Raw genomic sequence first — 25,000 nt, 5'->3', positions numbered from 1 at the left:
CACACACACACACACACACACACACACACACACACACACGTATATACGTACGCACAGGCACACACACGCAAACACACACACACACACACACGCACACGCACACGCACACGCACACACACACACACACACACACACACACACACACACACACACACACACACACACACACACATACACACACACACACACAAACAAGTTTAACTTCAAAAACGTTTAACTAAACATTTTTTTGTAAAACATTCATTTCAAAAGAGAGATTTTATGGAGAGCAGTATGAAAAAATATGTGAGAGAAATGCCTATTTTGTTTTGATCTGATCAATGGGTCGCGTTTTTACTGGAATGTGCAAAAGATAGTGGCGCCCCCTATTGGCTAGACAAGGCATATGCCCAATACGAGAAACTTCATGTGAATGTTTTGAAGAGCAATTTCTCAGGTTTAAAAAAAACTAACAAAAGACGTTTGTTTGTGAAAGTTGATCAGCCATGGGTGTAAACACCAATTACCTCAGGTGTTTACCTGAAGAGTAGTAATTATACACCCTTATGCATAACCAGAATAACGTTTGTTAAATCTCTCTGGGAACGTTTTGAAGCACCTTGCCCCCCTGTCTTTCAAAACAGTGAACAGACGCCGCATGGCTCCGAGAGATAAGGGTATTATGTGTGTAGTGAAAACCACCCAAGCTCAGAGGCAACGCTCATTATCGTGCAATTATATGGGACTTCAACTAAGATGTTAAATTTAGTAAACATTGGGGAAGTATACAAATAAAGAACGTTTAAAAAGGTTTTGTTTATAGCCTAGGCCTACATGTGTGCTATGAACTGCTTGTTGCTACTAGGTCTAAAAATACTTTGAAGAGAATTGGGGTTATAATAAGACCCTATAATAAGAAACATTGAAGCCACCGTTCAGAAGATCTCCCTCTGTTTAAAGAAATAATCCTGATTCAATATTAAGGGCTGCATTCTGATCTCGTTCACTATATTTGCTGTGACCTGTGGCTTATACGATCATAGAAGCATACAAACTGGCCTACCTACCTCAAGAACAGGCAGTGGCGGTTCTAGGTCCAGTTACGTTACGTTGTATCGTGAACCTACGGACTTCAGTGAGGGTTTCATTCCGTCTATACACGGCACCTTCTCAACGAGCAGGTGTGCGCCTGCAGCCAGAGGGGGCGCCAAAATACCTATTCCCCACACAATGTTATGTCGTACTTCATTGATAACCGCTACGCAGCGCTTTTTTTTTTTTATACTGCTCGTGGCGCCCCCCATGTGATTTGCCGCCCCCCACAAATATGCCGCCCCGGGCGGCTGCCCGGTTCGCCCGTGCCTAAAACCGCCACTGAGAACAGGCTCAGTTATGTAAAAGTCATGAGCTGACCAAATGTGCTCCAAACCAGAACATGGTTTCACTTATGTTCCTTCAGCACAGAATAGGTAATGATTGACCTGGTAAATAATGTCAGCTACATCTCACCATTTTGAACACTCTGACACTCTGAACACACTCACACACACACACAAACACAAACACACACACACACACACACACTCACACACACACACACACACACACACACACACACACACACACACACACACACACACACACACACACACACACACACACACACACACACACACGCACACACACACACACACTCACACACACACACTCACACACACTCGAACACGCACACACAAACCTGTATTACTCTTTAGTCTATTATTATAGATTTATTATATATTGGGATTATCCATTCATCAATAAATGCAAAATGAAACTGCCTACAGATTGTATAGCCATTGGAGAAGGGCTATCCCCCTGACAGTCTTCAGAAAAGTATCTCTAAAAATGTCCCAGTAAATTGTCTCTACTACCACTCTCCAATGCGTTCATTAATCAGTAATGATACTTAGTTATGAATACGAAGACGTCAGCGCTTTCAATGTCTTTCATTTTCCGCTGACTGACAAAAATAGTTCCAATTTCCATTGGAGTTTGACAGAAAAGATAATTAATAGTAAATAAGAGGTTGAACAGTAACTATGTGTTGGCCTTGCTCTATGCCTCACATTTGTCCTGTGAAACAATCAGTATAGATCAATGGACCACTATAACGTTATGTGGCGTGTGGGCTTGTGGAAGAGAGATGCTCCACGATAATGATATTTTATCTATTTCTAATCCAGTGGCAAAAAGGAAAGGTGATCCATCACTCAAACGCATCCACTATTTTCATCCCATTGGCAATAAGAAGGTTAATTCCGGATCCAGCATCCCCCTCTCCCCATTGGCCCGTTCAGGAGCAGAAAACTGTAATTAGGTGTTTCTGCGCCACAAACAAGTAAACCATTAGCCTGTCTCGTGATCACTCCGGAGGGCGTGAGCACGCTGCCCTCCTCCTCGCCACGGTCTGAGTATAAGAGCCCGCTTTCCGCAAGACCCTTCAGACCAGACGGTAAACCGGGGGGCGTCTCGCGGCTGATCGGTTCCTGCATGCTGCTCTCGCGCTGACGGACATATGCGTCCCATACCTGAACTCAACACGAGACCTTCGCTCTAACAGGTTAGTGGGGACAGTCTTTTCTCGTTCATACGTATATCACTGTTTTAAGTTTAACGCATTTTACTAGAGTTAGGGTTAGTAATAATTGCCTAATTTGATCTGAGAAATTACCTTTCGCTTTAAACTATATTTGATTGGCTATTGTTGATTTCATAGCCAAATAGGGTCACTAATGTGGCCAGGTCAAGAATAGTCAAGAAGCCTTGTTGTTTATTTAACCCTAAAAAGTTTTGGATCTAACTGCGTTAGAAGGATTAAATAGAGTTAAAGTAAGAGTTATTTGACCAAGGCTGCATTACGCTTTAATGCGCTCCTTCATTTGTCAACCACGTTTTTGCGCACACCACACATGTTTGAAGAATGTTTAACTTACAAATGCTACTTCCGATGGTTGAAGTAGGTTAATTAATTACTTTATTGTTCACTTGTTAAAGAAAAATGAATGGAGAAAAAACACATTCAATATCTGGTTCTGGTCCATAACATTTTGCTTGCTTCATTTGTCATTACCCTATTTAATGTCTTGTATTAAGCAGGTATAATATACCTTATTGGTGTTTTATTCTAAACTAAACTAAATTTACATTTCTTCTTCCAGTATATTTCCCCAGAGGCAGCCATCATCATGGATTCCCTTCCTCCATCAATACTAGTTCATCTTACAACAACCCCAAACGATCAGCATTACACGATAGCATCAAACACCAAATCCATCATCATGTTTTCTTTTTACCAATTATGCTCCGATATCAGAGAAACAACAGGTGTGTCTATATAACACTAAGAGTAGACCTATTGAATTGCCTGACCTAAGGGTTGAACAGGACATCCCCTCTCACCATGGACACCACCACCCTCGCGGCGCTGGCCACCGCCACCACGGTGGGCCTGCTGGCCCAGACCCACCTGGAGGGCTACCTGTGGCTGTTGGTGCTGGGCTTCGTCATCGCCTTTGTGCTGGCCTTCTCCGTGGGGGCCAACGACGTGGCCAACTCCTTCGGCACGGCGGTGGGCTCGGGCGTGGTCACCCTGCGGCAGGCCTGCGTCCTGGCCACCATCTTCGAGACGGTGGGCTCCATCCTGCTGGGGGCCAAGGTCAGCGAGACCATCCGGCAGGGGATCATCGACGTGCGCATGTACAACGGCTCCGAGCACGTGCTGATGGCGGGCTCCGTCAGCGCCATGTTCGGTAAGCGCTCGCGTCAGGGACATGTGTGACCAGAGGCTGTTGAGGAGAGGGATTCTGGTCTCATCAAACCTTTTTAAGAAGCAGGGCCTCATTACAGAAAAAATCCTAACTTCTAATCCTAACTCAAGTTAGGGACTCAAAGATAGGAAAAATCCTAACTTCCTATTACAGAAGCAGTCCCTAACCTGTTGGCCGTTTCCTATCTTATCTTTCGATCGCAATCTGCAATCGTCAGTTTGTGTGCATGAGATACTTTTAACATTAACAGAGACTGTTGATAAAGGATCTTTGTTAATAACGGCAAGATAGTTGCACTAGTATGACGTCATGGCGGGTATTGAAACAGGGAACAAGAAGAGGAGTTATAAAGTAGTAAAGTAATTCTTCCACCAAATTCAAAATGTATTGTCTTTGCAGGCGATAAAATGAATTTAAAATATGGTCAGGAAAACTTAAGAAATCATTATGCGGCCTCGGTAGCCTTTCAGACATCAAATTTCTGTTGTGTTGATCCTCGTCATCATTGTCAAGCAGACCTACTAGCAGTGCTGCTGCCATTTTTTTCAGTTATTGACAGTTATTTTGAATTTAGGACAGGGTGTATGGCCACCTAACTTAGGGATCCTAACTTAAGAAATTCCTAACTTAGGATAGTTCTGTAATGGATAAATTCCTATCTTAAGATAAGATAGGATTTCTTCCTAAGTTAAGTTAGGAAACCTCCTTCTGTAATACCAAAACCCCTAAATGCCTTCCTATCTCAAGATAGGATAGGATTTCAGAGTTAGGAAGTTTCTGTAATAAGGCCCTAGGGTTATGAACCGGTTTGTTGCTGGTTTTATAGAATGATTGTAGAACAGTATGTAGGTACAGTATGTAGAATTTTGTGGCATATAGGGGAACGACATGTTGATATGGAATATAATTCTCAGGTGTTTTTATTTGAATCCCATGAAAGTAAGAATATTTGTGTTTTCGTAAACTAAACATCTTTATATCTAGATCGACCTTGGGGCGATAACAAAGTATGTCCCTTTATTGTCAAAACTAAAATGGCTGCTTACACAACAGAGGCCGATACAGACTACTGTAGTAATTGGACAGGGAGGGTGAGGGGGTTGAGCTGGTTGCTACTAAGTTCTACACACTGGATCGTAAAGGAATCATTTCAAATGTCAGTAAAAAAGGTAAAAAATCTGTCAGCATCATGCAAAATTCGAATAAAAGTTACAATTAAACGGAAACTATTAAAGCTGGCTGGTAACTTCAGTCTGCTATAGTGGAACAATAAAATTGCATTTGTGTGTGTATCTGTCTGTGTGTGTGTGTGTGTGTGTGTGTGTGTGTGTGTGTGTGTGTGTGTGTGTGTGTGTGTGTGTGTGTGTGTGTGTGTGTGTATGTGTGTGTGTGTGTGTGTGTGTTCGTGTGTGTGTGTATATGTGTGTGTGTGTGTGTGTGTGTCTCTGTGTGTGTTCTGTAGGGTCAGCCGTGTGGCAGCTGGCGGCTTCGTTCCTGAAGCTTCCCATTTCTGGGACGCACTGCATTGTGGGGGCCACCATCGGGTTCTCCATGGTGGCCAGGGGTCACCACGGGGTCAAGTGGATGGAACTGCTTCGCATTGGTAAAGAAGTACCCTGTGAAAAAGGATTTTTTTGTCTTTCAAAATACTACCAACAGGGGTCCTTAACAATGCCCTTTTGTCCCAACAGTGGCATCCTGGTTTCTCTCACCTCTTCTGTCTGGGATCATGTCAGGGGTTCTCTTCTACTTTGTCCGTAAATTCATCCTCAACAAGGTGAGCGCAAAATGGAATACTGTTGTAGTCTTGAATTAATGGTGTTCTTGATCTGAAGCTCCCTTATCCTGGCACCGGGATGTACATTGTTAATGGTAAATTTACATTTACATAGGATGTATCTAAGTACAGGGAGGTTACAATGGATCTCAACATGTGATGAACCTGTTTTATTGACATGTTGTTGATCTCAACATGTGACGTGTGTATTACTTACATGTTGTTGATTTGAACATGTGACGTGTGTATTACTGACATGTTGTTGATTTGAACACGTGTGATTTGTGCATTAATGACATGTTGTCGATCTCAACATGTGATTTGTGTATCACTGACCCACCCCAGGCCAACCCTGTGCCCAACGGCCTCCGAGCTCTTCCTGTCTTCTACGCAATCACTATGGGTATCAACATCTTCTCCATCTTGTACACAGGAGCCCCATGTGAGTCACAGACACACATACACATACACAAACACACACACACACACACACACACACACACACACACACACACACACACACACACAAACCCACATACACACACACACACACATACACACACACACACACACACACACACACACACACACACACACACACACACACACACACACACACACACACACACACACACACACACACACACACACGTGCACCCACGGGTGGCATTGTGTTAACTAAGTCACTAAGTCACAAGCACATTATCCTCAGACTTTGAAAGAGGCCATTTGGAATCACACACACACACACACACACACACACACACACACACACACACACACACACACACACACACACACACACACACACACACACACACACACACAGTATTAACAGGCAGTATTAACACATCTAAAGCAATAACGTACTAAAGCAATACAGCAGCTGTAGTAATTTTTTCATTACATGGTTGTGTAAGACATTAAACAGTTTTAAACGCCTTTCGTTTAGACGGTGACAGCGTTTTTGGGGCCTAAAAACGCAAAAATCTGATGCCCCCCCCAGAGTGGAAAACTTGAATAACGTTTCTGTCTACACTGCCAAGACGCAAAACTCTGCTCAGATCTGCTCACGTCGGGTATGCGTTTACGTCACATACATGCCCCAGTACAGGGAAATAAACTAACATGTTGGATTATTTCCATGCGTCGGACCGTCAAGGTGCTCTGGCAGCTATAATAAACTTACAGGAGTCTTTCCACGAAATGTACAGGATATGTACCGATAGTATTCCTGAACAGAGAAGGATCTGTAATTATGTTTGGGATTTCGCGGCGCAGAGAAGAGAAGAAGGAAGATTCTACGCATGCGCTCAGACATGGCTGTGTTGTGGGATAGTGTATCACAGCACCACCTAGCCGCCAGACATGCATACCCAATCGAATTCAACACACTTTTGCGTCACCTTATGCACGCAGATATCTTCCCGAAAACGCTTGTCTAAACGCAGAATAAAAAGGGAAGACGCGACAACCCACTTTTTACGTCTTCTGTTCAGACCGTCATCATGTGAACGTAGCCTTAATTAGTAAGAAAGTTTAACACAATGTTGCGGTGTGTGTGTGTGTGTGTGTGTGTGTGTGTGTGTGTGTATGTGCATGCGTGTGTGCGTGTGTGAGTCAAGCATCAATGCCCACTATAACCCCTGCTATCACACGACCCAGCAGACTGCACCTCTCACACTGTTATAGACGGAGAAACTCTTCTCATCAAAAACAATCCTGTGTTTTGTTTTGTTTTGACCCAAGGATTCCTTTGTCGTTTTCCCATAATACCACATGGCCCCGTCATGTTGGATTTCTTGGCTGTTGAGATTACTCTTTGAGATTGTTTGTTTTCTAAGTGGTTGAGCATCTCTGTTGAGACTCCAATAAGCTACGATCTTCATGACGAACACAGGGGAAGCGTGGGGTATTTCTCAAAGTCATGCCCCCTGTATTAGAGCAACCTCTGTAAGTTCAAACCTTTGTAAACAATGCTAAAAAGTTATTTATCATCGTAAAAAGTCACGCTAACCCCAGTGAACAAAAGATTAAACAGTATTATTTGGTTCAGCGGTTAAGATTAGCTGTCTCCTGTAACGCTCTGCCTTCAAGACCCTCGTGTGCATTCTATCATTGTGTGGCCATGCATGTTTGTATCCTGCATGCTATCTGTTTGAAGGAGCCAGGCTGATAGTGGTAGCCAAGGAAATTTTGAGAGGAGGCAGTTGAGATGTTTGGACAATCTCACTTCACCAGAACCATGTGATCAAAATGCACAATGCTGGGGAAGACTTAAAGTGCTGTAACGCCATATTTCAGGGCCGCCTCTCCCCGTACGCAGAGCGCATAGGGCCCCAAGTACCTGGCGGGGGCCCCCAAAATGAAGGTTGCAAAAAAGAAGTCATGATAATTATTAAATTATTACATTGTAAAATATATAAATTTGTTATGAACAGGCCCACCGTTTTTTTTCCTTAATTGTGTATCCTATCGCTCAATTCGGGCGGATAACATGTTTTTACCTAATATATAATAATAGTGGTCCCCCCCTGCTTCCCTGACAGCCTTCAAAGCTCTCGTCTTTTCGCATCGCAGGCGAAGCATCCTTTCTCAACGCAGTTTTTCTAAACTGAAACTCATTCAAACATATCTACGGTCAACAATGTGACAAGAAGGCTTAAGTGGCACATAGGGTGTATTATGATGACTTGATTAGCGATTTTGCTGCCAGGAAAAAGTCTCACCTTTGTAAAGCCTCCTGCAGCTGCTTAGTATACACACGCATTTTAGTATTGCACACTATCCAACAGTTACAGTTCTGCATCGTGTATAGGGAAAATATTTTGATTAGGACAATACTGCACTTTGAGGTCATTTTTGAGTGTGTGAAAAATATTTGTGTGTGTGTGTGTGTTTGTTCATTTTGATGACTTCCTTTTATTCATTCAATTCATGTGCATAATTATTTCCGTTCATATTTTGAGCCTGCAGTTGTTATTATATTGTAATGCTGCTGTTGTATATATTACTTATAAATTATTTATATATTACTTTATATATTACTGATGGTGCTGCTGTTGAGGCTGTTATTTTTGATACTCTACGATGCGATGTGAGGGGGGGGGAGGGGGTGGGGGGCCTTCCTGACCAATTTATGACAAATTATGCTTAGGGCCTCCAAAAGCTTAGCAGCGGGCTTGCCAGATATTGTAGTGTTGTATTGCATACGACACATTCTGAAATATATTTGATGAATATAGTTTAAAAAAATTTACGTGTACTTTACTTTCTGATATACTATGATTAAAGTAGCTATATCGTTTGCAGTGTCACATAAGCCCTATATTTCTCAGCATTTTCTGAACTGTACCAACATAATACAAAATGTATCTCAAAATATGTCAGCAAATTGCGAGCAAATATGGATTTGCGCACATTCAACTGACACGTCTGTGCACACTAATCAATATTACGAGCACTTCTACTGCTCGCAATATTGTATTGTATTATATACTGCTGAGAGTAACAATTATGCCTGTGAGGAAAAACGATTAATCGAGCGCACACATGTAGTGAAGCAACACGCAACTGACGCCCCTGTGCGCAAGAATGCTGTCTCTGCTCTCGTGCACGCGAAGTGTTTCTCCTCTCACAATGGTTATCTTTCCAGGACTCAGTGGGCGGAGCCAGCCATGGCCGTTGTTTCCTTGAATGTGATTCGTTACATGTTGCCGGACAAGTCCGGCAACATGGAGTGCTTAAACAAATTCTTGGTTAATCTCGCACCACCATTTAACCCAGAGTCTGCTCCAGATCTGCGTCTTACTTAGAAAATGCTTTGGAAAACAATAAAGCACAGTGTTACAATGCAGACACCTTGCAGTTGTTAAGAAAACATAAACTATTCATAGTAATATCCATAATATATATAATATCAAATGCCGCCCTCCTCTAGTGTCCCTTTGTCCTAAGTCTGTCTTTGTTCCCCTCTGTGTGTGTGTCCCAGTGCTGGGCTTCGACCAGGTGCCCTGGTGGGGGACGCTGGGCATTTCCCTGGGCTGCTCCCTCGGCACCGCTCTCCTCGTGTGGTTCGTGGTCTGCCCCCACCTCAAGAAAAAGATCCAGCGTGAGAGATCTTTGTATAATAAACACAGTCGGTGTATCCGTGTGCCAGCTCTTATAGCTCTAACTTCTCATTCAGCCATTCCATGGCTCAGACCTAATACGGATCTCTTTGCACGCTAGGTGAAATGGCTCTTAGGCCCTGTGAAACACAACTGATGGAGAAGATCAAATCAGACCCAGAACCAGAACCTGAGGCCCCCAGACCTCTGCCCAGCCCCCCGGCAGGAGACAGCCAGAAGGTGGCCTTCAGTCTCGGAGACTCAGCGGACGCAGACTTAGACAGCAATGGAATTGACACCAAAAGTCCGGATCTCAGCAATGGTGAGATGTCAGCGATATCAGTACATACTACTGTTATAGATACCCTCCTCGTGGTGGACTCACCTAGACTCTGCATAGCCTCGTCCCTTACCCTTCCCGTCCTGGCACTTAATGTATGCACTTATTGTATGTTGTACGTCCTTGGACTTAAAAATAGTACTCAGCATGGCGTAGCTTCTTATCCTGGCAAGCTTTCTTGTACACAGGGAATGGGTTAACCTAACAAGGGTAAGTGCTTGGCTCTTGTTTCTATGAATGGGCTTACTGTACCGACGGCGATGTATATTGTTTCTCTTCTTCTGACAAATGTACTTATTGCAAGTCCCTTTGGATGAGAGCGTCTGCTAAAGGCCCTAAATGTAAAGGTAAACAAATACAAAGCGTCACAAAGCAGGTGTGTTTCTTTAAAGGTCTGAACAGCCTGGTGGGGCCCATGACCATCACCGACCCTCACAGCGGCCTCTCCCACACCGTCCACAAGGACTCGGGCCTCTACAAAGACCTGCTACACAAGCTGCACGTCACCAAGGTGGGCGACTGCATCGGCGACAGCGACACGGAGGAGCGGCCCATCCGCAGGAACAACAGCTACACCTCCTACACCATGGCCATCTACGGCATCCAGGGGGACCCCAAGTACAAGGAGGCGGCGGCAGAGGGCGGCGGGGGGGCGCTCCAGAGGAGGTCCCGGACGGACAGCTACAGCAGCTACAGCTCGGCCATGAGCGCGGGCGCCCGGGCGGAGGACAGCAGCGTGGAGCAGGGCGAGGCGGGGAAGGAGCTGGCCCTGGAGCAGGATGAGCTGGAGGTTGACCACCCTGCCGTCTCCTCGCTCTTCCAGTTCCTCCAGATCCTCACCGCCTGCTTCGGCTCCTTTGCACACGGAGGCAACGACGTCAGGTAGGCTGGGGGATTTGGGTTCTGTCAGAGAACTGGGTGCTCTACCATTTGCATTAACATTTAGTGCATTTAGCAAACGCTTTTTGCAACAAAAAAAAAGCTAAATACAATAAGTACATTTTTCAGAAGAAAGAGAAACAATATATCGCTGTTGGTACAGTAAGGATGGTCATAGAACAAGTGCCAGTACCAAGTACTTACAATTGTTAGATTAACCTTTACCCCGTATACAACAAAGAAAGCTAGAATTAGATGCTACACGATGCTAAGTACTATTTTTAAGTACAACATACAATAAGCACATACAATCAGTGCCAGGACGTACAACATACAATTAGTGCGTAAGAGGGGGGAGGGGAGGGGGGAAGGGGGATGCAGAGTCTAGGTGAACTCTGAACAAGTGAGTCTTGTTGTGAGGGGATGTTTGAGGGCACCTTCAGCAGACTTACCCGTGTCTATGCTTGGTTTGGCAGCAACGCCATCGGTCCACTGGTGGCCCTCTGGCTCCTGTACGACAGCGGCTCTGTGGTCTCCAACGCGCCCACACCCATCTGGCTGCTCCTGTACGGAGGGGTGGGTATCAGCGCTGGGCTCTGGGTGTGGGGCCGGAGAGTCATTCAGACCTTGGGCAAAGACCTGACCCCCATCACACCCTCCAGGTACTGTTCCACCGAATCCAACCATCATAAGGCTCCTCGCACGAATGTCTCAACGGCAGATGGGTTTTACCTCATTGCCTTGTTCTGTTCCCCAATCCAGTGGCTTCAGCATTGAACTGGCGTCAGCCTTGACTGTGGTCGTGGCTTCCAATATCGGCCTTCCTGTGAGCACCACCCACTGCAAGGTAAGGCTGTGCTTTGCTTTGTAAATGGCCTTCAACGTGAGCAGGCGTTCACATTGTTCGTGTCCATGTGTTGGGGCTCAGGGGGGAGTCCAGCTCCACTACGGTCCGTTCAGCAGCAGACTGCTGTGTGCTTGACTCTGGTGTCTGGTCCTACAGGTGGGGTCAGTGGTCGCCGTGGGGTGGCTGCGTTCCAGGAAGGCCGTGGACTGGCGCTTGTTCAGGAACATCTTCATCGCCTGGTTCGTCACCGTCCCTATCTCGGGTCTGATCAGCGCGGCCATCATGGCCCTCTTCGTACACGTTATCCTCTGAGCCTTTTAACTGATGAACAGAGGCAGCCTCATGTCCCTCTTTGCGGATCTTATCCTGTGAGCCTTTTGACCGATGCTCAGAGTCCTCATGCTACACAGAGGGTGGAATGTGTTTGTTAAAAGATTATGCCTGTGTTTTTGTTTAACTGACCACTCTCGGTCTCAGATTGATTTGCCTTGATCGTTTTATTTTTGTGTACATACATGTTTAATTGCTGTTTTAATGCAACTGTACAATGTTGTGCCATAAAATACCTGTAAATATCCAACACATTTGGATGATATGAAATGACCATATGTTCATCGAATCAAACTAATGAATGTTTTGTGAAATAAACACCATTGAATACAGTTTTTTTGTTCTCTTTTCAATTGAAAGTTGACGCCTCAAGCTCATCTTGAATAATTTCATAATAAATACATATCTCATGCCAGTGAAATGACAGGCGCCTTCAGACATGACACGTAATTATGAACCATTTGCTAATACAATTGTACGTAAGGGTGGGAGTTTACAGGGATGGATAAATTACACACAAGCTTGTGTGATTTCAATATTGTCATAAAACACAATGCTTCCCACATTAAACCTATGCATGTTTTATCATATGTAGTGCAAAGGCCTAGCCTGGGAATAAGAATAATCTGCGAGCTCAAGTATTATTTGTTCTTTCATATATACTGTATATGTATATATACACTAGCCTGACATCGCCCGACCAATTCACAAATGCCGATATTTTATACATTATATATATCATACCTTGCACATTTTATAGATTTATAACATATTATACTTATATATTTTTAATATGTATTTTTATTTATATTAAAATGCACATTTGTGAATTGGTCGAGCGATGTCTATCCTGAAACAATTAAATGCTTTTATGCTCAATAAGACGTTTGATAAGGTTCACCCTAATCATTGACTTGACGTGAAACTTGTAAAATACGGTATACCCTCACCCATTAAACACACATCATTAATCCATAAATTAGGTGTGTCTGGTGAAAAAAAGATGCAGCTATCAAAAACACACACTATTGTTAACTTCTTTTCGTGGTTAATTGTATGCTTGTTTATCAAAAAGAAGATTCAAAATGTTTATTTGATATTTTCATGTAATATTAAAAGGAAATGTACTGCTTTTAATAAAGGTAATTGAAAATATAAAAATGACAATATATATCGCTGGATAACACGGTATGGATAACACAATAATGAAATAAGGGAATAATAGTAGCATACCAACAAGTATGTCCATCCTAACTAACGAAATGATTTCATCATTCAGCACAATTTAAAATAAATTACACATAATCAGAATAATCAAAAGAAGTAGAAAAACATACATCGACAACATCCTTACCAGAGCTATTTAGAGAAATGTCTCTATTCATTTATTTCTCAATCTATTTCTCCCTAACTGACCACCCATAGGAAGAACTGAGAAGGTGCAATATTCTTTACATGCGCACATTTGCGCATTTTGATTCTCCCGATGACACCGCTAGTGGCGGGAATATTCACAACACGGAGACTTTCCGGATCCTGCCTCCTCTCTTTTAACTACACGTTTCTCTGTGTTTGTTTGACTTTTGTTGTGAGTTGAAGCGTTTATTATCAGCTGTCAATTTGGTGGAGTTTGGTGGTTTTAGTGCACGGTTTGGAAGCATGTCGGACGCCTTGTCAGAGAATGGGAGCGAGCAGAACGACAGCCAGGAGGAGTTGATGACCCCCGTTGAGCTGATCGCTAAACTGGAAGAAGTATTCTAACATTAAGTTCTATTCTGTACTCATTATAATGTATAACTCATTATAATGTAATGATCACGAGGTTTTGTTATGCCATTTAAACCGAAGATACACTTTATGTCGTTCCAGGCCTGGCTAAACGAAAAGTTTTCCCCTGACTTACTGGAGAACAAATCAGAAGTAGTAGAGTGTGTGATGGAGCAGCTCACCCACATGGTAATGAGAGGAGGTCGACTCATGGTTTCATCAATATAAATAACTTTTGTAAGGACATGGTCGTATGTAGGCTAATCTTTGTCTCAATTGTATTCTTAATTGCAAGCTGAGTTATGTATTCAGGGTTTATTTGCGGATGTTTTGCCTGTGAGGAGTGAGGCAACACGGTCACAAAGGTTATTTGTGGACCCCTGTGCAACAGGAAGACAACCTGCAGCGAGTGAGTAAAGGGGACATGAAGGCCAGCGTTCACCGCATGGAGATCGACCGCATCCGCTTCGTCCTCAGCAGCTACCTGCGCTCCCGCCTTCAGAAGGTCAGTCACCTGTGCACCATCACCTGTGCAGCGGTCGCCTATGCACCATCGCTTGGGCACCGTCTCCTGTGCACCGTCACCCATCACCTGTGCACCATAACCTGTGCACCACTTGCCTCTATCGGCCTTCCCTGAATGCCGTTAATATCCTCCTCGTTGCTCTGTGTTCAGATTGAGAAGTTCTTCCCTCATGTCCTCGAGAAGGAGAAGTCGAGGGCCGACGGAGACCCCTCCTACCTGTCCCCTGAGGAGTACGCCTTTGCCAGAGAGTAGGTATCGCATGAAGGACTCTGAGCGTTGAAGACCAGAACATTGCTGCTCCGCTGGTAGCTAACGTGCTTTGTGCGTGTTTATCCTTTCCAGATACCTGGCTAACACAGAGACCTACCTGAAGGCCGTAGCGCTGAGACACATGCCCCCCAACCTGCAGGCGGTGGACATGATGAAAGCAGGTACGGCCTCTCCGCGCCTCGTCACAGAGGAATGACCGATTGACTGATATGATGCATTAGGGCCGACACACACCGAAGCTCAAGGGTAGAGTGTGAAGCACATCCTCTCCTGTGAATCAATGACCACGCTGGAGCTGCGGTGGGTTTCGGCCTTTGGGCAAAGATTTTGAACCGCTAGTGCAGTTTCAATTTGGCATGGGCACTTTAAAAATGTATTCCCTGTAAGTGCCTTTGTATACATCTACTTAATGCCTTCTAGTACAATGTGTTCATTTTTCTTCTGATCTGTCTCCAGTCCCTGAGCCCTGCTTGGACTCCTTTGTGTTTCTGCGCGTGAAGGAGCAGCAGGATAACATCATGGTGGAGCCCGAGACAGACGATCAAAGGTTCAGTCACTGCCTCCCTCACTGCCTCTCCCGTCTGTTGTTGTTTGGGCTCTGCTGTCTGTGTACACTAGGGGGCGATGTTTACACGTGGTTCTGTTTTGATGCTGGTTCTGTACCTTCTCCCCTCCAGAGAGTATGTGGTGGACCTTGACGTAGGTTCTCAGCATCTGATGCGGTACAGAACCATCGCACCACTGGTTTCCACTGGAGCTGTGCAGTTAATTTAATGGACATGGTGGGTAACTAGTGTCATAAAATGTGCAGACATTTTATTTCTTCATAGTTATTTCCCTCTTCTATGCGTCCCTTATGTGGACATGTTTTATATTTCGCGTTCATTTTATCGTTAGTTCAGATTCTTTCGAAATATTGTCATTTCCAATCAAAGGAAATATTGCAATATTTCTCAATGGCTCTACTGCAACCGTGAAGTCAATATTAATTGTTGGCACATAAAGGAAACATGGAGACCGGGCATAGACCATTATGAAGGTTGAATTATTGTACTGAGAGGAGACTTGAAAATATATATATATATATATATATATATATATATATATATATATATTAGAGCTGTCAGTTAAACGCGTTATTAACGGCGTTAACGCAAACCAAATTTAACGGCGTTAAATTTTTTATCGCGCGATTAACGCAATTATTTTATAAAAATATATATATATATATATATATATATATATATATATATATTTTTTTTTTTTTTTTTTTTTCTTTGGCTCAAAACAAAGAAGCAGTAGCCTGACTGCTATGTTCAAATGACATTTGTTCAAAGCAGTCGTTTAATTGCACTATAGGCTCTTTTTTTGTATCGTCCTGTTTTGATCAGTGTATATGCCAATGTTTTTATCAATGATTTGCACAAGGCAAGCCGATGCACTTCACCATGTTGATAAGAGAATTAAAATGAGAAGAATTATGGGACAAAAAAATCAAGGGTTATTTAGCCTAGAAAAAGAATTTGCGATTAATCGCAATTAATTAGAGTTAACTATGACATTAATGCGATTAATCACGATTAAATATTTTAATCGCTTGACAGCTCTAATATATATATATATATATATATATATATATATATATATATATATATATATATATATATATATAAACTTTATTTTAAATAGTGCTTTGCTTACACTCAAGGATGCTTTACAGAGGCAGTAAAGGTCAATATTAAAATCAAGATGTTTCAAACAATTATTTTTGAGTTTGAAAATATGATGCAATTAGCATTTCTCTCCAAAAAACTTTAACTGAGAACTTTGAAATTTCCCCTTTAAAAAAATTACAAAAAAAATGATTAATTGAACAGTCCTAGTACAAACATAGTATACAGATGGGGCAGTTGACTGGAAGATGAGGACAGAAGCCTGAATCATACTTTCGGTTTTGCTTCTAAGAGTCTACCCCTTTCATTGGTCGATGACCAGTGTGTACGCCGTACTGTACGAGTGTTGCGTCGCATTTGCCTTCTCTGTGGGGGTTCTCGGCAATCGAACACTGATTGGTCAAGCTGTGACCATGCGCAGTGTTTCGTTTTGTGTCGACAACCAGGCACAAAAATTAAAATGACGATAAGAACGTCCCCGGCCAAATCGAAACGAGAGGGTTCAGCATTTTGGGGCTATCACCATCTGAGTGCTCTGGCTACAAGCAGCCCAGTGCCAGGGGGCCTAAGACTGGGGGGGGGGGGCTCAGAGGGGTAAGACGGGCCTGGCCATGGAGGGACTCGCATTACACAACATTACAGAGTTGTGTAATGGTGAGGTAATGTTGATTAATGTGGTACAGTTCATACTCACTGAACCCTCCTGTTGACCCTTTCAGATATTTCCTCATACAGTGTGAATATATATTATTTTATGGTGAGGTAACTATTCATACCATTACTATTCGTAATGGTATTCGTAATGGTATGAATAGTAGTTTACGGGATGCAGAAGCCAAGGGTAGCTTTCGGAGAACGGCTGAATTGAGAGGATTCTCTAGTGTCTGCAGAACTTGAGTTTCATAAGTATTTTGACTGGAGTAAACTGACGAGGGTGTTGGTAATGGATGCGTGATTCAAGTAACAAATGGATGAATTTCTTGGCAACTTGCAGAGAGAGGGACGGTTGGTAGCAGATTTCGTGACAGGGTTCAAATGGGATTGAAAGGAGGGTCTAAAAGTGGGCCATGGTTACTCACAGGTGTGGAAGTGGTGACTAAAATGGCAGTTATGAAATGTGGGAGTGTGTGTGGGTGACCGCAGCTTTGATCAGCCTCACCTGGCTGCGTCAAATTAAACTCTGGGGCTGGGTGAGGCTGCACACCTATTGCACATTGAGTAATCAGAATAAACCAGCAGTCCACTCTCCACACACACCCAGGGTGATCTCCTAGATTGCAACATGGAGCACCAGGCCATGTATCATTTTCAACAGACCTTTGCAATAAACCGGTCTTTCAACACCACCGCCCTGCGTCCTTTTGTCTGGAGGAGCCAAATAGAAGTCACCTCGGTGGCGGGTAGCATGGACTTTGTTACATTGGGCACCAGTGTTACAAATTCCATGCTACACGCCAGGGAGCATGGACGCTTGGTTTGTTGAAAAATGATCAATGGCCTGGTTCTCTATGTTGCCATGTGAGTGTGTGTGTGGTGAGGGCTGGTTTAACCTGTGATCATTGATTTCTCACCATGCAACCGGTGTGCCGCCTCACACAGCCCCAGAGTCCAATCAGACTCGGCCAGGTGAGGCTGTCGGATCTTTCTTGACCCAATAGAGCTTTGGGCATATTCATATTCTTTCGGGTTTATAGAACGATTGTCAACTCATTTGCTTACGTGGTTGTCCACTCTGGGTAATTTGTTCTCTTGTTTTGTTTTCTTTTTAGGTTTTTCTTTCCTTTTGAATATTCCCGGCCTGAAGAACGTGTATGAACAGCTCCTGAGGGATAAAGTTACAGACTGATTGAGAGCTCAGTCTCCTCCAGATTCTCTTGAGCAAACACATCTGTGTAGGATGGATAAAGAACATGGCATTTAATAACCATATTTTAAAGGTCACTTTTTGCGTTTGGCTTTTATCACGAAATAACTTGAAATTTGTTTATTTAATGTATTGCGTAATGGCGAGCTGCGTCACACCACTGGAGGGTAGGGTGACTGTTGCATCTCCGAGTGCAGTACGTGCAAAGAAGCACACAGCCAGATAATTTTGATTGTAGGATCCTTACTACCCTATCACAACCAATGACGATTACCAGATAGGTAGACCAACTTTCCTGCCCAATCTCTGTATATTTAATTGCACTTTTGCAAACTAACTCAATTGTAACAATTATGAATGGTTAATTGTTCCTTGTTAAACGGGCATTTCTTTAAATCAGTCTCTGTGAGCCTCCATTTCATAACAGTTGGGAAGCGTGCTGTCGTTACTTCATCACAAAATGTGCTACGAGAATATAATTAACCTCAAATTGAATTTGCAAAGTGACTGGAAGGGAGGCTACAAGCCCACCTCGGTATTTATAGCTGAACTCTGTCATGCAACAACACAGATCACCTTGCAGTGTCTTAGTGAGGGTCTTGGCGTAAGGGAACCAGGACCTCAAACTATACCGGGTTCCCCTATCTTCAGAGCGGCTTAATTAGTGAGCGGTGCTTTTGACAACAGACCAGGGATGGATTACCTCCCAGCGGCACTGAAGCCCAAGACTCCGTGCTACCAATTCAATATTGTCTCTACAACATGTTACCTACTGATATCTTAATGGGGCCCGAAAGCCATCTAACATTGGTTATATTATGTGATTTGTCTCAATAGGGCCCCCAATTCATATGCCACGGGTTGTGGCAATTCATGAATAGGGTTAGAAATGTAATATAGGGCCCTGAAACACTGGTTATGTTAGTCACTCTTGGTATCTGAAAGGGGCCCCTCAATCAAATTGCATGGGATTTGATATGTCATGTCTTGGGGGGGGGGCTCCTCAACCACAGGTTATGTTGTCAATCAAATAACGTGGGGTATTAAATGTCACGCCCCCCTTTATCTGCTTCATCAGTCTGCTGTCCGCAGCAGCCCCTGTTTCCGACGATGCAGCGCAATCATACAGGACAGATTTATGGGGTCCTCACGTGGTGGGGGGGGCCCTTTTCTCACCGCCTGGGCATAATCCGTCGCTGTCAGAGGCGCCCGACAGGGGTACACAGGAGGATTGCCCCCCCCCCCCCTCCGCAACAGAGGACTGACGAAAACAGCGCTATCATTAGGAGAGTGGCCAAGAGGCTGAATGCTTGGACGGAGGCCAGGAAGTCAGTAATGCCAAGGGTCAGACCACAGACGTTTGAAAGTCTGAGACCTGTGAAATGCAACCAGCACCCAAAGGAAACATCCTTTAAGAGCTTTCAGGGTCTCTATTCTCAGTGCCTGTTCTGAAACAACATGGTATTGAATGAGGATACGTTTTCGGAGTATACAAAGAAATATGTTCTATATTCAAGCAAAACTGAATAAAAAGGTAGTAATCTAATGTCTGGTTTGAGTTATTTTATACCACGAGTCATGGTTATTTGGCTGGGTGAGTAGGGCAAAGGGGGTGGAGCAGTGTTGCAGTATAAATAGCAGGAGGAGCAGGATGTGTAACTCAGCAGGACTACAGGCACCCTCTACAACTGGTGACCTTACAACTCCTTCAATGTAAGTAGCCTTTACCTCGGTCGTATAGTAAAGTACAGATCAGACATGATTGGTAAATATAGCCCAATGAATGCCAGGTTAACCGCCTTTCTGCCGCGCAGATGATGGTCCAACCGGCCTTACGACATGGAACCAACAGGAAGATGACAGACACAACGTAAGAAACTCAATCATTTTCTCATGTAACCAAGGATTCAACTGTTGGTAATCTATCGACAATGTATTACTTTTTGTTATTTTTTTTAAAGATAAATTAGTGTAATTTTGCGGATGAGGATTAGGGTCACAAGCATTATTATTTTGGGCATTCTGAGTTTAAAGTTTTCTTCTCTGGTCAGATCCCCGTCCCGCAATGGGACTCTGAACTTGGTTCGTACAGGTAGTGTAATGGGAAGATTATATTCTCATATTCTGTTTCTCTAGATGCAATTGGTTGATTATGCCTTTTTGCTGACACCCTTGGGGTGGTATAGGGTCAAAGTGTCCAATTTAGAAGTCACCACTAAGGGGCCCCACATCATGATTGTCAATTATCAAATCAAATAATGTTTACTTAAAGGAAAGAGTTTCCTGTAATCTCATGAAGAAGAAGAATGCATAATGGGATCTCTACTCCCTCATGACCGGTATACCCCGGGCACAAAGGTTAACGTTAAATAACGTTAGGAACAGTTAGGTCGGCTTACATGATGAAGTGGAAACAATATGGATTTTTCCATCACATGTGGAGCAGAGCTTTTCTCAGCATTTCCGAAACCTGTGCCACTGAAAAAAAAGTCCTTGCTTTTGCCAATGTATTGGACTTCTCCTTGCGGAGTGCTTATAGAGAGACACAGGGCGAACTCCCTTCTGAGGCCTCAGATTATTGTATGTGAGGCCTCAGATTATTATGTTTGTTGTATGTTTATCAATTAAATATTTTAGCCTAATTGTTATAAATTCGGATTACTCTTTATTCTTTTAGATAGAAACAGTTTAGACAGAAATGGTCGACGCGGTCCAAAATACCCACCACAGTAGCCTGTAAGGAACTTCCCTACTTTCGCCTCTCAGATTAAAGTCAAAATCCGACTTTAATCTCAGAATTCTGACTTTATTCTCATAACTAAAAACATCCCATGTGGCCATTTATATACATCTGTATAATTTTGACTCATAGTGTTACCAAATATTTTAAATTTGAATTTGAACGTTATACAAATGCTTCCTTTGAAGATGACCTCAATGAATGTTAATCTGCCTGAATGTTAACTGGTCTGAATGTTAGCTGATTGAGGATGTTATTCTCCATGTGGTTCACCGTCCTCTTCCTTCCTCTTGCAGGGCCCTACCCGAGGTCATCCTCGGCTCCAGGGCCCAGACAGCCGGCCTGATGGAGATCGCGGTCCGGCTGTGCTTGAACCAGCGTCAGGAGCTGTGTCCTCACGTCTGGGTGCCCATCCTGAAGCCCCAGCGGCCCTGCATCCGTCCGCCGCCCAAAACACTGTGCCCAGAATACGTAGACCCCCTGCTGTCCTTAATCATGGACGACATATTACTAGATGACGACGACGATGACGATTACAGCGCCGGGGGGCCGGTCAAAAACAAGCGCGTGGTTTTCGCCGACTCCAAGGGACTGTCTCTGACGGCCGTGCGGTTGTTCTCTGAGGACCAGGACTCGGAGCATTTCTCCCTACGGCCCCCGGGGCCCCCGCCCTCGCTCCAGCGGCTGGGAGCCGTCATCAAGACCGTCCTGTCGACGGACGACTGCTACAGCTGCACGGTCGCCACCTGCTGCCCAGGGACGAGGCTTCAGCTGGACTTCCCCCAGCCGTCAGCGGACTTCCAGGCGCTCCGAAGCCGGCTGGCCCGGGACATGGTGGTGCTGGAGAGCTGCGCAGTCCTCACGGAGTCGGCTGTCCTGCGGGGTACGGCGCGAGTCAAGAATGTCAGCCTCCACAAGGACGTGCGCATACGCGTCACGTTCGATTCCTGGCAGAGCTACAGAGACGTGCCCTGCACGTACTTGCCGACACGGTACGGCGGCCCGCAGACGGACATCTTTGAGTTCATCGTCCCCGTGCCCAAAGTGCTCGACGCCAAGAAAAGGATCGAGTTCTGCTTGAGCTATCTGCCCGACGGGCACAGCCAGCCGTTCTGGGACAACAACGAGGGACAGAACTACGGCGTGCTCATCTGCGTGAGCTCCCATCGGTGTCCAGGCAGGACTGCCACGCCACGCATAAACTACTGAAGCGACCACTGAATTAAATGATAATGAGCTTCAATTAAAGAAAATACTGACTGGGTGCCCCGAGGGTTCACCGGGTAGAGCTCGAACCATTAAGGCCCAGTCCTTACTGCAGCGACCGGGGTTCGATTCCTAGCCGTGGTACTTTGCTGCGTGTCTTCCACTCCATCTCTCATACCTTCTGGTCTATCTCACTCTACAATAAAGAGGATAAAGTCTAAAAACAAAAAAATAACTGACTACTGCTTCCATTGGCTTGAGTGGGTAATGAAACGTTTATGACTGTATTTTACTTTTGTGATTTTTATAGAGATTATCTTTGATGACTGCAAGTTGTTTCTTAAAAGGGACATATTATACCGATTTTTCCTTGTAGCCTACCCACATTCTCGTTCTTATTATAAATAAGTTAATAACCATTATCTATTCAATTCATGAACTATGGTTAAAGGGGACATATTATACCACCAGGCAGTGGCGTCACTAGGCTGTTTTATTCGGGGCTAAAGCCCCGGATCTAATTTGATTAGCCCCGAATCTTTTTTGTTAAAAAAATAAAATATATATATATAATTTATTTATTTATTTATTTATTTTGCTGCATGCAGAGCCTGTGCTATATCCACACGTCGCACATGCCCCCATTTGTTATGACTCTTGCGTAGCTTACTGCTAGGAATTTCTGTTCTGCTGCTCAAGATTTTAAGCCATGTATTTATGAACTTGCATTGAAGGAAATATATCAGTTTTTTGTGGTCTGTAAATAGGCCAATCTATGAGGCTAAATAGCATGCCAATATTGATGACTGATTGTGTCAAGTGTCTAAGGATGAATGCTAACATGATTTGTTTCCAACTTTTGCCTTAAGTTACAATTTAGCTAACTAACTAGCTGCTGCCCTTTTCAATTCCAATGCTGGCTGTCATTTCATTACCAATGTTAAGTGTCATAAATAGTTAACACGGGTGCTGATTCATGATTCTCTAAAAAAGAAATACCCAAAACATGTGATATGTTTTCAATTTGCAGAAAGTTTTGAAAATTCCAGGATGCCTGAGAGCCTTACTGCATTATATTCCATAATAGTTATTTCTTTAGGAACACTGAATGTTGTCTTTTCCTTCACAGAAAAAAAAATATTTCCACTATAAAATGATGCAGAAAAGGCACAGATAGATGAATAAAAATCCACCAGAATGCAGGAAATTAAGTGTTTGACGCTCAAACATTTCTGGGCGAGCACCCCCATACCCCCCACCTATAATTTGTCCCCCAAAATGTTGAAATGAAACCTAGCCTATATGACCCTGTACGCAGGTTGTATACAATATATCCATAGATATGTTGTTTTTACTTTTTGTATTAAAAAGAAAGCATGTCAGCAAACTCCATGTCGGCCCTTAGTATGATTATCATTTCATCATAGAGTGGCCCTTTGTGAAAATGAGTTTGACACACCTGATATAGGTAATGTAAGGTCTGCCTCACTTAATTTTACTCTGAAATAACTTGAATGGAACTTTAGATGTCTGGGGATAAGCAGCAGTCAGGTAGCTATTCAAAGCTATAATTACCTGCCTATGAAAAAAAAAAATGCATGCGCAATAAAGTATACAACAAAATTTGCCGCACGCGCACTGTCCTATTCCCTCTTGGGCTAAGCCCCGGATGTTTCAGAAACCTAGAAACGCCCCTGCCACCAGGTGTGAGTGTGATTAGCCCTTACAAGCGTAGTTCATAAATTTAATAGTTAATGGTTAGGCCTGTTTATAATAAGAACGAGAATGCGGGCACAAGGACAAACTGGGTTTTATCAGGAGGGTGGCTGGCATCTCCTTTAGAGATAGGTTGAGAAGCTCAGCCATCCGTGAGGAACTCAGAGTAGAGCTGCTGCTCCTCTGCTTAGATTATATCTCAACACTGGCCTGGGAACGCCTCGGGATCCCCCCGTCAGAGCTGGTCAACGTGGCACGGGAAAGGGAAGTCTGGAGACCCCTACAGCTGCTGCGTCCACGACCCGACCCCAGATAAGAGGTTTTTAGGATGAGGATGAGGATTTATAAAATTAAAACACTGGCAGTTTAAATTTCCTCATAAACTACAGAACGGAATTCCAGCTGTTATGGCAATGCTCATTTGAAAAATAAAATGAGGATGTGGGTCATTCCCATTACAGTGAATATGAAGAAGAAGAATGACTATATATAAATATAATTATGAATTGAAATATGCATTCCTGGTTCCTCAAAGTTTGGAGTGTTTATAACCCACGTGATTTTACATTACAACATGAATATACAGCAGGTGCAAGGGGCAACACATCAATGCAAATTTCTAAAACAAAAGCAGAGGTCTTAAATAATTGTGAAAGTGGTAAAAAGAAAAGTACAATAATGATATAAAGCCTAGTTCTGACATGACTAAAGAGTCACACAGGTAGACATGTATAATACCAGTGGTATAGGAGTAGCCAGAAGGATGCAGGGAAGTGCATTACACAATGTAAACATAAAACGTTCTAGTCTGGGAAGACAAAGAGGTCCACGGGGAACCTTTTGGGCTCCGTTCAAATCGTGTTCCCAGTGTTTCACACTATTCAGTACGGGCTCTGCCACCACCAGCCCTGGGCATTGTTCAGTGGTAGAGTGCAGACAGTAGACCTGCTCTCCCATTCTACTGTGTCCGCCTACTGTGTCCACTCAGCGCCCTACGCTGATGTTGCACACCTTGCAGCTGGGGTCCTTCTTGGCGTTGGCCGTGGTCAGACTCATGAGCTGGTGGTGCCCGCTGATCTGCTCCACCGTGCCTGTCTCCAGATGCAGCGGCTCCGTGTACAGCACCTCCAGGATCACGTCGCTGGCGTGGCAGAACAGGGGCTCCTCC

General features: G+C 43.9%; 4 protein-coding genes across 9 annotated transcripts in view; 3 read left to right on the top strand and 1 right to left on the bottom strand.

Annotated features, from left to right (window-relative positions):
• Nucleotides 1-2,359: 2,359 nt before the first annotated feature.
• On the top strand, nt 2,360-12,402 carry slc20a1a (solute carrier family 20 member 1a). Its single transcript, XM_030358161.1, has 11 exons — nt 2,360-2,581; nt 3,180-3,770; nt 5,251-5,391; nt 5,480-5,565; nt 5,911-6,007; nt 9,557-9,676; nt 9,796-9,996; nt 10,407-10,896; nt 11,370-11,555; nt 11,656-11,740; nt 11,897-12,402. The coding sequence occupies exons 2-11, from the start codon at nt 3,422-3,424 to the stop codon at nt 12,050-12,052; spliced, it is 1,911 nt and encodes a 636-aa protein (XP_030214021.1). The 5' UTR covers nt 2,360-2,581; nt 3,180-3,421; the 3' UTR covers nt 12,053-12,402.
• A 1,147-nt stretch (nt 12,403-13,549) lies between these two features.
• Nucleotides 13,550-19,716, top strand: gins4 (GINS complex subunit 4 (Sld5 homolog)). Of its 2 annotated transcripts, XM_030358168.1 has the most exons (8): nt 13,550-13,822; nt 13,940-14,026; nt 14,229-14,342; nt 14,514-14,611; nt 14,706-14,794; nt 15,090-15,180; nt 15,311-15,415; nt 18,076-19,716. In XM_030358168.1, exons 1-7 carry the CDS (start codon nt 13,730-13,732, stop codon nt 15,405-15,407), a joined length of 669 nt encoding a protein of 222 aa, XP_030214028.1. In that variant the 5' UTR covers nt 13,550-13,729; the 3' UTR covers nt 15,408-15,415; nt 18,076-19,716. The 2 variants fall into 2 exon arrangements, 1 of the variants encoding a protein (XP_030214028.1); XR_003977066.1 differs by having other exon boundaries at nt 15,090-15,415.
• A 73-nt stretch (nt 19,717-19,789) lies between these two features.
• Nucleotides 19,790-22,403, top strand: ppp1r3c2b (protein phosphatase 1 regulatory subunit 3C2, duplicate b). Of its 2 annotated transcripts, none has more exons than XM_030358166.1 (3): nt 19,790-19,883; nt 19,985-20,040; nt 21,207-22,403. In XM_030358166.1, exons 2-3 carry the CDS (start codon nt 19,985-19,987, stop codon nt 22,117-22,119), a joined length of 969 nt encoding a protein of 322 aa, XP_030214026.1. In that variant the 5' UTR covers nt 19,790-19,883; the 3' UTR covers nt 22,120-22,403. The 2 variants fall into 2 exon arrangements, with proteins under 2 accessions (XP_030214026.1, XP_030214027.1); XM_030358167.1 differs by having other exon boundaries at nt 19,830-19,883; nt 19,961-20,040.
• Nucleotides 22,404-24,350: 1,947 nt separating this feature from the next.
• Nucleotides 24,351-25,000, bottom strand: part of phyhip (phytanoyl-CoA 2-hydroxylase interacting protein) — a 7,525-nt gene continuing 6,875 nt past the window's right edge. For all 4 annotated transcript variants that reach the window (XM_030358163.1, XM_030358164.1, XM_030358162.1 and 1 more), the window contains one exon: nt 24,351-25,000. This exon is cut by the window's right edge and continues 363 nt beyond it. In XM_030358163.1, the coding sequence (XP_030214023.1) occupies nt 24,817-25,000 (184 nt within the window). In that variant the 3' untranslated portion in view covers nt 24,351-24,816.

Source organism: Gadus morhua, chromosome 6, assembly GCF_902167405.1.
Source record: "Gadus morhua chromosome 6, gadMor3.0, whole genome shotgun sequence".
Classification (NCBI taxonomy): Eukaryota; Metazoa; Chordata; class Actinopteri; order Gadiformes; family Gadidae; genus Gadus; species Gadus morhua.
The sequence above is the reverse complement of the archived record's forward strand: the minus strand, read 5'-3'. Positions and strand labels throughout refer to the sequence as shown.

Bases quoted from the DNA above. Each gene is read 5' to 3' on its own strand.
- gins4 (XM_030358168.1), top strand. From the start codon at position 13,730: ATGTCGGACGCCTTGTCAGAGAATGGGAGCGAGCAGAACGACAGCCAG. The intron at 14,612-14,705 runs GTAGGTATCGCA...TATCCTTTCCAG, and splicing joins GAGTACGCCTTTGCCAGAGA to ATACCTGGCTAACACAGAGA. The intron at 14,795-15,089 runs GTACGGCCTCTC...ATCTGTCTCCAG, and splicing joins GGTGGACATGATGAAAGCAG to TCCCTGAGCCCTGCTTGGAC.
- slc20a1a (XM_030358161.1), top strand. From the start codon at position 3,422: ATGGACACCACCACCCTCGCGGCGCTGGCCACCGCCACCACGGTGGGC. The intron at 5,392-5,479 runs GTAAAGAAGTAC...TTGTCCCAACAG, and splicing joins GATGGAACTGCTTCGCATTG to TGGCATCCTGGTTTCTCTCA. The intron at 11,741-11,896 runs GTAAGGCTGTGC...CTGGTCCTACAG, and splicing joins TGAGCACCACCCACTGCAAG to GTGGGGTCAGTGGTCGCCGT.
- ppp1r3c2b (XM_030358166.1), top strand. From the start codon at position 19,985: ATGATGGTCCAACCGGCCTTACGACATGGAACCAACAGGAAGATGACA. The intron at 20,041-21,206 runs GTAAGAAACTCA...TTCCTCTTGCAG, and splicing joins AGGAAGATGACAGACACAAC to GGCCCTACCCGAGGTCATCC.